The 14,088-nt window shown below is 38.7% G+C and overlaps 1 protein-coding gene across 4 annotated transcripts in view; it reads right to left on the reverse strand.

Moving 5' to 3' along the window:
• Positions 1-14,088, reverse strand: part of ARHGAP29 (Rho GTPase activating protein 29) — a 50,095-nt gene that overhangs the window by 20,733 nt on the left and 15,274 nt on the right. For 3 of the 4 annotated variants that reach the window (XM_083867389.1, XM_083867390.1, XM_083867388.1), the window contains exon 3: positions 5,506-5,649. In XM_083867389.1, the coding sequence (XP_083723515.1) occupies positions 5,506-5,649 (144 nt within the window). Of the gene's footprint in view, positions 1-313; positions 713-5,505; positions 5,650-14,088 lie in introns of those variants that run through there. The other variant, XM_083867391.1, reaches the window with a different exon arrangement.

Consider the following 14,088-nt stretch of genomic DNA (forward strand, 5'->3'; position numbering starts at 1 on the left):
TTGTTTGAAATGAGATTCGATAAAGCTCCACGGATTTTTTTTTTTTTTCAAAAAACTTTGTAAATAGCAGTGGATTTATTTATTTTTTTTTTTAAATTCAGGTTAGTTGAAAACCTCAACTTTCCAGAGATAATGCTGTGTATAAGTCTAAACTTTACATTCTGAATCAGTAAGCAACAACAGTCACAATGAGCCCTTATTGACTACCAGCCCCTAATGACTGGAAAAATCATTTAAGAGTCAGCATGAAACACAAACTACTTCAAAATTAGAAAGAATTAGCAAAAATTGTCTGTGCACTCAAAGCACTTACCACAGAAACATTCGTATGTCCAGTGTCTTTGGAGAGAGAGCACTTCTTTCACTTAGTTAACAAGACATTAGTATAGAGAGTCTTTCCCTAAAGAAATGCCGTCTGTTTCACTCTGCCTTCCTGTTCCAGGAAGAGTTTTGTTAAGCTTTACACTTTATATGCCAAAGAAATCCTTTCTTTTCAGGATCCATCACAAAAGGAGTAACAAATCTCAATTTTTTCAGATTTACTTCTTTTCACTTCTCCCAAAACAGGTCGATCTAATCTCTTAGTAATTCAGTAAAATACCACCAGCTTTTTTCTAGCTTACCACCACTGGAATGCTGATGTACTTAACGTCAACTTTAAACCACGCACTCTCTTTCCCCAGGACATCCTGACTGCACACAATAGCTACTGACAACAATGAACTATAGCAATCTTGCCATGTCTGGAAATGACAGCTATCTATCTATAGTTCTACAGATTTCAAAGCGAGTATACAACTAGACAACTCTTTTAAGCAAGATTTCAGATGACACATAATGAACTTCAAAAAAATCATATGACAGTGATACATTCAAATCCAAATCCAGCACCAGAAATGCAAGCCTAGCTTGCAGTGGATCTCTGTTTCCAAAGGTGTCTTCAAACTGAGGTGGGTTTGGGAATCTCATCAAAATGCTGCCGTATGCTGCAGTTTCAGCTCTTGGGTCATGCCATCAAAACTTTTTTGAATCATGCACAGACCAGGCTGGGGAACCCAAAACAGCTACAAAGGTTTTGGAAGTGAGAATCCCAGAAGTTGAAGTATTGTCTGAGGACATTTAAGCAATGCTTCTAAAACGATGAAAGCTGACAGCTGTCAAGACTGAAGAGCACCCAGGGCCTTTAAAAGCCGATGGATAGTTGCCAGTGAACTCCCATGCACACAGCCCATGGGACACAGCCATGCAGGAGTCTGCTCAAGTTCACTTGGTGCCCCAACCCTGCTGCCCCTGCAGGACTGACAGCAGCAAAGCTGCCTTGCCAGCTGTCTGCAGAGCCTGGATGAGCTTGCAGAATTTGCAGGTCAGTTTTCTCATACATGATAGATATACATGGTAACATAACCATGTATTTTTTTAGACAGGAATATATCCTCAATCCACACTTTTCTAGCTGACGTATAAGTAAGCAACCAGCTGAGTTCTTGGAACTGAGTACCTTTGCAATCAATTTATCTTTAAACTCACAACAATGCTTTCAAAAACCATTCAGAACTATTTCAAAAACAAAACAACCACCCAAGCAAACAAAAAACCAACAAAGACCAAAAGACCACTCCCTCTTTGAAAACAAAGACTTGTAATACTTCTTGTTATTACCTCTCTTCTTCAAAAACATGTAAAATAAATGGGGAGAGGAACATTAAGTAAAGAGCAATAATATGGAGACTGGAAAGAAGCAGAAGAATATTCTTGTATTGTAGAGGATCAACAGGCTGTCCAAGCCCCACTATCTACTTTTAGTTCTTAGTGCCATATAATTTCACCAGCCTGAACTTACTACCAGGTTTGGCAGCCTCCTCAGCTTGAACTGGATGACAACAAGACAATTTCAAGGAACTGTTTCCTACTCCTTCCATAACAAATTTTGCTCTGAATGTATATCACAGATACACCAAACTGAAATTACTTAATCTTGTTCAAGGTATTTCTCTTTGATGCAGAACAACTATCAAAAAAACTATGCCTAAATAGGAAAACTTCTACAAGACAAGTGTAATTTTCAGCCTTACCAGGAATCAGTGTTCATTCTAGTGATTAAGTCAAAGTGTGTAATTAAGAGCAAAAGAGGAGGACAAACTTGAATTCAGCATGTGATCAGGAGAGCCATGTACTCTGGGGCCATCAACTATTTAAAGGCACTGAGTGGAAAAATTACAATTACGAATATGATGCTGTGCCAGAATGGGAAATGACTTACAGAAACAGGAGTCCAAGCAAGACACTTCAGTAAGTCTCAATTCTTCCAGGTCAAGTGAAGTGTCATTTAAGACACATTTTTCATGAAGCACTCAAGTAGACATGTATAAGTAATAGAGTCCAAAGAGGCCCAGTGAGGCATGGGTGTCCAGGCAGATATAACCAGAGAAACCATATGTGTCATGTCCCACTCTTCTCACTGCCATTTCCCCTCAACCTCAGTCCAAAATAAGTCTGACAGGCCTGTACTGCCAAGCCTGATTCTCTGTAGCAAGACTCAGATAACATGTTACAGCTAGTTTTTCCTTCAACCGGTCTAAAAGGAAAAACATTGAACATTCAAAGCACATTTGTATCATTCTTCCCACTGAAGGTCCTGAAAAATGGCTGAGAAGCTTGAAAGTGGGTCACAAGCACTCTAATTTTTGTTAGCCTTTGAAATATTCCCACTTGCAGTAATCTAAAGGGAGTAGTTTATAGGAGACATTATGTTTAAAGCACAGTGCAATTTGTCATAGTTATGAAAACACTTCACAAGACCCTAAGAGTTCACAAGTCACTAAGGTTCCAAAGTTATTGTAACTGATTTAATGAAGAGCAAAAGGCATGCTTTTTATTATAACAGCAGTATGTCCCTATATGAAGTTCCAAAGAAAAACTGGATTTTAAACTCTGACATTAAGCAAAGACTCAAAAACCAGGAGGTGGAATCACATGTAAATCCCCACTTGTTTCTATTTCATCCTCTCCTAAATAAACATCAGAATTTTTCCATGTCAGGTTAATTTTCTTCCTAGTCATAAATCCAACTACAGAGTGCTTCCATATCTTTTTATAGTTCTGTCCTCCAATGACAAGAAACAGATGAGTCACATGAACTTTTCATAATGTCACATTAACAAAGACAGGGAAGCAGAGGAAAAAGGATACTGGATATGTTCTACCAGCTCCTCACATTCTTGTAGTTTCCTGTTTATCCAAGGGCTGCATTACCTCTGGTGAAATAACCACAGCTGAGAACCTGTGAATGCATGTGTTACACACAGGTCAAAGTAAGCAAATCTGAGGTCTGATATGCTCACAATCACCACAATGTGCTGTATTTTTATTTCCTCTTTCTCAGTACCAGCTGTCATACACTTCAGTTTGAATATAAACTTGGAGCAGAATGATCCTCAGAAAAAGAACAGCTGTAAAAACCAAACAGGTGGTAAAGGCAAACCGCCTTCACATTCTCCACAGATTATGTTGGGGGGAGGTAGCCTGTTTTCATACAGCAAAGGCTTCACTATTCACAGAGAAGGAGGACTGAAGCACCAGTCAGAAAGAGTCCTGAAGTCTTAATCTCCCCATTTCCATCTCCAGAGGTGTGACAAATGCAGTATGTGTCTGAACAAACACTGACAGGCATTACCAAAGTCTTCATTTCAAAGAACTTGTTTGCATCAATGGCTACAAACATTGAGGCAGTACTGACTGAAACCATCCTCGATGTGATCTGTAGTTCTCCTTCCTTGCATTTGTGTGGCCAGGTCACACAACCTGGATCACAGGAAAGACTATTTGCCACAGAGCGAGTTTGTATTTACTTTAGCCAAAGCATCATAGAATGGTTTGTGTTGGAAGGGATCTTAAAGCTCATGTAATTCCACCCCCCTGCCATGGGCAGGGACAGCTTCCACTAGACCAGGTTGTTCAAAGCCCCATCCAACCTGACCTTGAACACTGCCAGGGATGAGGCATCCACAGCTTCTCTGGGCAATCTGTTCCAGTGCCTCACCACCTCACACTAAAGAATTTATTCTGTGTATCTAAGCTAAACTTGCCCTCTTGTCCTATCACTACATGCTTTTGTCAAAAGTCCCTCTCCAGCTCTCTTGTAGCCCCTTCACATACTGGCAGGGCCTCTAAGGTCTCCCCAGTCTTTCTTCTCTTTTTCAGGCTGAACAGCCCCAACTTTCAACCTCTCTTCACAGGAGAGCGCTCTGATTGTCTTTGTGACCCTCCTCCAAACTTGCTCCAACAGGTCCACATCCTTCTAATACTGGGGGCTCTGGAGCTGCCTGCAGGTAGGGGGGTCTCAACAGAGAAGAGAGAGGGGAATCACACTGCTGACCACACTGGTTTGGATGCAGCCCAAGACAGGGTTGCTTTCTGGGCTGCAAGAACACACTGTTGGGTCATGTTGAACTTCTCATCAACCCATAACCCAAGTTCTCCTCAGGGCTGCTCTTAATCTATTCTCTGCCCTCACCCAGGAGCAGGACTTTGCACCTGGCCTTGTTGAACTCCACAAGGTTCACACAGGCCCAACTATATATCAATAGGCAGAATCCATAAGAAGCTTGGAAGAATCCAATATATAGGAATCAGGAAGCTAAACATATTAACATTTTAACTGATATTCCCACTTCACTGAATAAACAATACATTTCAGACATACTAAAATAAATAGTAAACAAGAAGGAAGGCCTAGACAAAGAAGAAAAGCTAAACTATGTGTCTCTGAAGGAAGATATCCTGCATGATGTAACACAGGCAAGAGGTAGAGATTTAACCCTACTGAAAGCTGATTGCACAGTAATATACCAGACTCCAGAGAAGGAAGAGATGCAGTCAAAGGTTACACAGAGAAGAAACAGGTTTCTGGGGCTGGAGCAATTAGACAAATTTGCATTTGTCTAATATGCTGAGAACTGCAGTAGCAAAGATCAACAATAGAAGGTATTAACATGTCTGCAACATTTTTTCTTGTTGCTATTTACACCTTTATTGACACATGGCTATGATCCACTTGTGGAATTTATAACTGTTCAACTATTCAGATTTGGATTGCTCAGAGATTTCTCCACCTGATATAAATACCATACCTACAGATTCACAGAATTAGGCAAAGATTCTTGGCAAACCTCAAAGTGGAAACATGCCAGATTTATTACTCTGATATTGTTCTGTGATACTCAGGTAAAGAAAAGCTTAAAATCAAAGGCTTGTGCTTTTAAAATTCAATGTGGGTTTGCATTTAGCTTCCTATAAGCAGAATTTTATCACATCAATGAGAGAATAAGCTACTTAATATTACCCTTCACTTAGGGAAGGCATTTTTTTAAACAAGTATTAAAGCATTATATTTCTTCTATATGGTTTCTTCTGTATATGTAGAATTCTATCTATAACCCCAAGCCAGAGTCAATCAAGTCATTAATTACAATTTTCCATGAAAAAGGAAAGGTAGTAATTCCTTACCTTTTACTTTTGCAATAACTGTTCCTGCAGCACTAAGAATATCAACTGAATTTAGTGTCTGATGTTTATTTATCACTGCTTTTAAAACACGTAGCAACTCCCCCAGGCGTTCATGTACTACTTGATGCAGGCCATCATGATTTTCTGAAAAAAGTAAAGGAAAAACTACATTAAAACAGTGAAGTAACACCCAATCACATTATAAACCACTTCGATGGTATTCAGTTGCATGGAATTCTAGGCCACATTGAAGCTGAACCTGCTTAGAATAAAGAAATTGTTAAAAGATAGAGTTATAATAGCAATAGTAAACTTGCAACATTGTACATCATTTATACAAACTTATTTCTCACAAAAAGTGAAGCAAGTCTACTTTAAAAAAAGGGGGGAATGGGAATTCTACACCAATACCCTAAGATTTCTAAATGAAACCATCATCTTTTTCTCATGTCGTTTAATCAACCACCATTTTGGTTACATATATGAAAAAAGTAATAGCAAAAGCAGATTCTGATTGTTCATTAAGTAATTCTTCACCTGATACAAATTCAACACCATTTATGTACACTTGTAAATTAAAATTTCTGGCAAATGTTGGCTAGTTTTAAACTAAAGTATCAGCAAAATCTTAAGCATCTTAAGTATATAAGCCTAGATCTACAAAGGCCTGTCTTTAAGCATGTCAGCCCTGAGAAGTAACTTGAACACCTAAATTAGACCAAATAAGAAAAATTCTCAAACACACACTCCAAGATGGTAACGCCTTTTATAGCGCATGCCTCTTGCTATGTGCCTCTAAATCCAAACCCCGTCTTAGTTATTTAAAAAAATACTTCTTGTGGCATCCATAGCACAGGTTAAACCACTATTTGTTCTGCTACAGAAGAGGTGCTGGTGCATGGAATTAAAGTTTCTCATGCACTAGAGTGCTGTGTTGCAAGTTGTGGTAGAAAGCTTTCAAATTCAGGAAAGTCTAGCTTATGAAAAAGAAAAAGAGGATCTAATACAAGCTGACTCACTTCCCCACCGAGCAGGGCAATTCTGTGTTGTCTGTGGCCACAATAACAAACAGGTCAATACAGACAATTACAGTACAGTGCAAATTGATCCAGTGTTGTCAGAGAATAGTTTCAACTCAGAGCCATTTTTTTCTGGTGACAAGACATTATATTTAGGCTAGAGGCACCTACCTTTTTCTGAGGAATCCACATGGTACAACATGACACATCAGTACAGTATATCACTGCTGTCAGGTGTGCAGGTGGGGGGGGGCTACACACAAATTTTATAGAATTTTATACATTTGTATCAGGTACAATAGCAAGTCTCCTAAGGACCACTGTGCTTCAGGCTTTATTCCCCTACATGCCACACGTCAGGAGATTTTTTTCAATTCAGACTGGCTTATCACTGTCAAAGGAAAAAATGTTGACTCAGCAAGTACACTGAGGTAAAAACTATCTACCATTTACAGGCACTTTTCCTGCTGGAAGGGACAAGGAAGCTTTATCAGTAACACAAAATTCTAGGAAAATGTATCTTACACAGCAGTAAATTAGGAAAGTTCTAAGTAACTTGTTAAAAAAAAAATCCAACCAAAACAACCAGTTGTGGCTTTGTCTTCATTTACACCTACATATAATGGTTTTTAACTGACTCAAGCACAGCTAAGGCAAAAAAAAAAAAGTCAAAAGCCTGGTACTCAACATGGCCATGATTCAGTGCATCCACAGTAGCAGCAGAGGCTGTTTATGACAAACACACATTGATGTAAAGGCATGCTGTAGCTCAGAGTTGGGAACTTAATGGGGAAAGCAATCCAGGCTCGAAGCAGTTTCCATGAAAACAACAACAGTGGAAGCCATGACCTTGGATAGAAACAATTTATAGGGAACATGAAGAAGATTAGAAAATTTTAAAAGGCATGAAAATACCAAGTAGAATCAATTGTTTCTCCATGTCTTTCAATTGTAACACACCTCAGATGATTAAAGTGAGCAAGCAGGGGCTTAAAAACAGAAAAGGGTGATTCTTCATGTAAGAGACCTGTGGAATTTCTTGCCAAAACACAACATCAAAATGAGAAGATGACATGGAAACAAGGAGAGCTGGACAGGTAAGTTTCCCTGTGAGTTACTAACGAGTCAATAAATGCCCTGGTGGGTCTGGCTGTGAGTTCTGTCCTGTGTCTTGCACAGCAGTGGGTGCTGCTTAGAGCCCAGACCAGACTGGCTGCTTTCAGCAGTCCAGTTCCCCAGCATCCACGACTGCTGCACCACAGCTGTTTCTATACGTGAAATGTAACTGCTGCCTCTGAATTAATTTAATTCCTTTCGAACCTGCCTCCACAACTTTTCATTCAACTACTCCAGACTACCAAGCATTGTACTAAAGCAATGTAACTTGCAACAGCTAAAAAATTCTACAAGGCAAAAACAGTTCAGAGCATATGACCAACCTCTCATTTTTACTTTTCTCTAGCTATTCAATTTTGGCAATCATCAGAGCTCAGACAATGGCCTGGACACAGCTTTAGCCTAAGTCAGTATGGCCATTGCCACCTAGCACTCAAAAAAGTTTTATGTCAAAATGAAAATAAATAATTTTAATGGTCCCTTCAGCTTTAATCCATCATTTGTACTCCATCAATGCAAGAATAAATGCTGTTGGGAGTACCAAGCAGCTCCAGGCAAAGGCAGTGATGAAAATGAAAAACAGCAAAGATGTACTGATACCCACAAGCTCAAAGTGGATCAGACAACACAGAAAATATACCTGAAAATTATAGTAACATGTTATCTTCAGCAATTAGGATATTAATTGTTACAGGTAATTCAAATTAATTCATTAAGAAATACATCTAGCATGTAGACTTAAGTTTTGAAATTCTTAAGGAGGTAGTCCTTGGAGTTTGTATCTTATCTCTTCTGACAGACCTCCAGGGGTAGACAAATGTTCCACCATCTTTTATCAGAACTGATTATTTTTCTTGTCAGGGTTGGGATGGATGGGCTTTTATGAAGGTATTTGAAGGCATATGCCACAAACCATCCCCATCAGCTGCCTCTCGTGCATGCAGCCCTCATGTGAAGGGCATGGACACCGTGGTCAGTGGACTAGAGATGGGTCAGCACGAGGGCACCATTTGACCAGAACTGCATCTCCTGCCTAGTCAAGATGATGATGGTGGCCCTGCCTTCTGATACACAGATACTCACTTGTGCCTAGAGAAAAGAGCCCCCAATCATCTGATGAGAACACCCATGCCCTATAGCCAGATCCTTTTGGTACACTTCTTGACCCCGAGCAAATAAGGGAGGGAACACACGCATTCCATAAAGCAGCCCAACCAATCTACAGATTATTGTCACTGTGAGAGTACTTGTGAAGGAGTGTAACACAGACATACATCAAGCAGCAGGATTTATTCTTGGGACTTCAATGTGACTCACAACTACAGACTTGTCATTTAGGGTTCTTTATGTGTTAGGTGAAGAAAACAATGCCCCTCCAAAGACTAAATAAAACAAAGTTGATCCCAAAATGCAGTTTCTTACTATTACAATTTGATCATATGTCTTGCCAGAACAACAGAACTGGGGAGAAAGTTAAAATAAGTGAGAAGGGGAAAAATGAAAGAAAAATCTCAAAGCAGACACAACCCTTGAAGTCTGAAACAGAAGCAACAAACTTCAAAGGGAAATGCTAGTGGAAAACAACCACTGAGTTGAATTAAATGTTTATCATTCCATCCAGGAGAACACTATCACTAAAATAATGCACTCAAGCAGGAGATTACTTATTTGTACTATCAAAAGCAAAGGTCTGGCTACACCCAACTGAGATTTCTTTGTATTCCATCACTGTATCATTTGTTTACAAAATATCTGAAACATTGTTCCTCTGCCTCCAGAAGACAAAAGGTTTGTGACAAGTGGTACTTGGGGAGAGGTGGGGGCAGAAGTCATCAGGAACCACAACTACACTGCATTCACAATAACTGAGACCAAACAGACACTAAACCAGAGATTTCCTGTTCAGGACAGATTTAGAAACCTCAGGTAGCAAAACAGTCTAAATATGCCAGATCAACAGAAACACAGTTTTAACGGTAAGAAGTCTGAAAATGGCTGAGATCAAAACAACTGTCGAGCAAGTACAGTGAAAGGAATGCACAAGGAAATGTATCTCCAATGAGTTCCTGCAACAATGCAATCTGAAGTACTCATAAAAATATTTACGTTCAGTTTTTCTTCTGTCCCTTACATTGCTGTACCCATTCTTTGATGCACATGAAGTCAGCGCAGGAAATTCTCCACCAGTGAATGCCATATTATTTTAAAATCTCTCTCAAGCTTAATAGCATGAAACGCAAAATCCACAGAAGTCTAAAGCCATGCCTGTCAGTGATCCTGCAACACTTAGTGCCTCTCTGGGCACTTGAGTTCAGCTGTTCACTCAGGTGACTAGTCTCCTGTAATCTCCTGGAGGAATGAGTCAGCCCCCTATCTCTCAAAAGGAGAAAACCAGCTCTTAAAACTGAAAAGGGAAAAATAAAGGCTTGGATAGAGTTTAGTAGACTATCTGAAAATCTTCTTGCGCTAGGGGTTGAACTGTCATTTACAAGAGCTGAAAACAAACTTTTCCCAAATGAAAGCATACTGTGTAGGAGAAGTGGAGAGAGAACAGGGTAAAAAAGCATGTATTCAAAGCTGACAAGTCTAATACACAAGAATGACAGTACAAAGCAGCTGGAAAGTCTGTTTGCCAAGCCAGCTCAGTAGCACACTATTGTGACTGGCATCCCACTCCTCAATGGTTTTGGTCACCACATTCTATAACTGCTCATGCACCTTTAATGTAACAGTATAATCTACCTATTTTCTAATTTTACATATTTCCCAAAGGGAAGCCTTTGTTTAGTAAGTTACTCAGCAATAATGCCCTTACAGCTATGGATTCTACTCACGCAAAACAAAATCCAATCTGCTCATCAAGCCTGTCAGCACCAGTCACCCTCCCTGCCAAGTCAGGGCTGGTCACAATACACGCAGTTGGGAAAGGCACTGCTGTGTCAGTTGGCTGGCATTCTTTTGTCTGACCTGATTTTATTATTGGCCCAAACATTTCTGAAGTTTTTTATATCAACAAACATTTGCCAGGATAAGTTTAAACACAGACTACCAGTCTTTCCCCCACTACACTGCTCTTCAGACCCACACAGGAGATGTACATACAATTCCACTCACTGCTTCTCCACCTAGAATATTAAGGCCTTTTAACAGCAGCAGACTCTCTCTCTACTACCCAATTTCCACCAGTCCCAAAAGAAGGGAAACCACTCATACAACTATTGTTTTGCTGTGGCTAAAAGTTTGTATAGAACGGAAATTGGTCTCACAAATGAAAGACAGGGTAGCAGTCTAGATAAAAAAACTGAAAGGTAACACATCCCTGCAAAATTCTTTGAGTCAGAATGCATGTGAGAATGTCAAAGCACATATTCTAGTTCAGAACATTAATAAGGTCCAGCTTTCCATTAGGAGCTTTTTACAACTAGAAAGATGTGATTAGTTATGTCATGCAAATAGTTTTGAAGAATATTACACAGTGTGAACAATGGGTCATGCATACTCTCTACAGCCACAAGTTTATATACACAGACCAGTCTCTTTAGATTGAGGGAAAATCTACATCAACTCACCTCACTTGTCAAAATCTTGCTATAAACAAGGTAATTTGGATTTTTGCACAAATATTTTCCCCATCTACCTTCATAAAGCCACTATGCCTTCACTATGATCAGCATCTACAGAGAACTCACTCTGGACATTTCCAGTAGAATAAATGCAACTGATGAGAACCCCTAAAGGCCCATTATAGCCATCACCCTCACTCGGTCTAGTCCTCATTTTAAGAACTCCCTTTGTAAATCTGTTCTCTTGGGATCAGTTGAAGTATGTGTACTTCACCTCCCCTTTGACTGAAATATAATAATCTGAATTCCAATTTTAAGCCCCATTTCACATTTTCTCCATAAATCCTAACCTCTTTCAGGACAAACAGGCCAGACAAAATAGCCTTGCAGGATGGTGGTGAGAACAAGCACACAAACTGAGTAGCAATTTCCTCAATATCTGGATCCAGAACTTTTTATTAAAGTTCCACCTTATAGAATGCAAACAGCCAGCTTCTCATCACTTTCAATCTTGGAAGGATTCAGAAGAAAGAGGCTTGAGTAACCAACATTTCAATATGCAAGACCAATACCCTGGCTAAGATACCATTCACTTTATTTACTAAAAATCTCTTTTTGTCTTCTAGGTAAATTATATCCTCTTTCTATTACATTACATAGAAGGATTATGTGGTATCACTAGTTATGCCACCTAGGGTATGGGGGAAAAAAAAAATCAGCATTGGAAGCTGATCCAAAGTAAAATGGATTTAATCTAAAATCACATTATTATCATCTTCATCTATGTCCATATTGCATACTAGGAATACATATTGCACACTGTCAGCACTCAGGTCTGAACCTGATCCAGACTATGAGACTTCCCAGTGAGCATCACAGAGTAGGCAAAACAATCACACAACAATGAACTGTGTGGAAATCACCTAATTCCTACATCTGCAGTTTGGCAAACAGTCCCAGATTAAACCATCATTTTATTTTTGCCCTTCTCTCTCTGTCAGCCCCATTCTAACACGATTAACAGCCTGGCATATTTGTCTGATTGAACAGAGTTCACTACCACATTCAGAAGGCCTCAAGAATTAATCAAACACACAGTGAAAACATGTTTTATATTGACTGCAGTTTGACCATAGCAAAGTTATCTATGCCCCTGCTGTCCGGTCTACTGTCAAAGCAGCTTTTTTTTTTTTTTTTTTAGGAGTGAACACATCAGTTAGACATGATTTTCATTGATTGTACAGATATAAAATGAACAAGACTTTTTCCTTTAATGGTGGTAGAGATATTTATTGGTGGTCATAGTTCAGGAGTGATGAGAAAGCAACAGTCTTAGCTATCATATTTCTTCCTTTTTTTGGCTGTGTGTTGCAGATGTAAGGAAGAAAACATCTTAAATCACAGAAAAACTCAGAGAATTTCTGGAAGAATTTATTCCTGCAAAATCTCTAGCAAGGCTGGAAGCTACAAAAGGGTCTGGTGAAGTCATTGCCTCTCTACCCTCTGCACAATGCAGAATAAGAAGCCACCTATCCATCCTATCCATCCCTCTGTCGAGGAACATAGTACTTGAAACTTCCAAATTAGCAAGATAGCCAGTCCCAGCCTTTTTGTTCATCAGTATCATGGCAACCCCTGTTGTCATGGCATCATTAAAACACACCACACTAAATTCATAGTCTTTAGCAACCTGTACTCCGACCAATGTTCTAACTACATTATATTGCAGCAAAAAATTACAATTTGTGGAAAAAAAAATCAGTTAAGCTATTATTTTGATGACGAAAATCCAGGGACATGTAAACTTTGATTATGAATGAAGAAAATAAAGTAATAAAAATAGTAACCCAAAACTCTATATTTGAAATAAAAACAGAGTTTTGTAAGGGATTTTTTTGAGAAGAGCAATACACTGACCCAGTTCAGTGAGAATGCATTGAGACTTCCTGCAAACAGCTCACTGAATACAGTATTGAAAGTAGCACTGTTTGATTCCAGTTATTCACACAAATATGCTTTTGTAATACAAGAAAGCATTTAACATTTGGAAAGTCAATTGTCTATTTACTGTTAAACCACTAAATTTATTCAAGTCAGGTTGTACAAATTTAATTAAAATAAAAAAGCACCCGGTACTTTTTTTAAGGGTAAAAGTTCTGTCTTTACTTTCTGAAATAAGCATAAGTGAATATGCCAGCTTGCAATTTTTGCAGAAAAAAAAAAAAATCCCTGGATAGAACACAAAAGTATCCCAGATTAGTTAATCCTTCCAGGTTAAGTTTTCTAGCATGATGCCTTTTTGTTATGTATCACAAATGCCCAAACAACCCTTTCAGATTTGTCATTTGCTATCAGGAGTTGACCAAAATAGAGCATTTAGATTCAACCACTAACCATACTGATGAGTTTCCAATGTGATCTTGAGCTGTGGTGGCCTAACATTCCTATCCCATTTTAGATATGGACAAATCCTGTACTTGTGAGGACAAGACATTTCTAAGAAGTCCTTCTTTACTACATATATAGAGCAAACCCAGACTAAATTACTTTTCAGAAATTAAAGTTATAAAAATAAAGATGTCTTAAAACAATCTTTTCAAAAAATTAATAAAACAGGTGCATATGCAAAATACATCAGAATAATCAAAATCTTATGATTCTGCTTACACTGAAAGCAGTTATATATTTTCCTTTTGTTTGTTTGCCAACTGACATCAGCAGAAAAGAGGTTGTTACTTCACATTCATCTCACATTTAAATTCATAGATGAATTCCCCATTTGTTAAAGTGGAGAAGCCTTTCAGAAAAAAACCTACCACAATGCAGCTTTTAATCCATTTCAATATGCTGTACACTACATACCTTTTTTATTCTACTAGCTTTGA

This window comes from Zosterops lateralis (assembly GCF_965231275.1).
Source record: "Zosterops lateralis genome assembly, chromosome: 9".
NCBI classification, from domain to species: Eukaryota; Metazoa; Chordata; class Aves; order Passeriformes; family Zosteropidae; genus Zosterops; species Zosterops lateralis.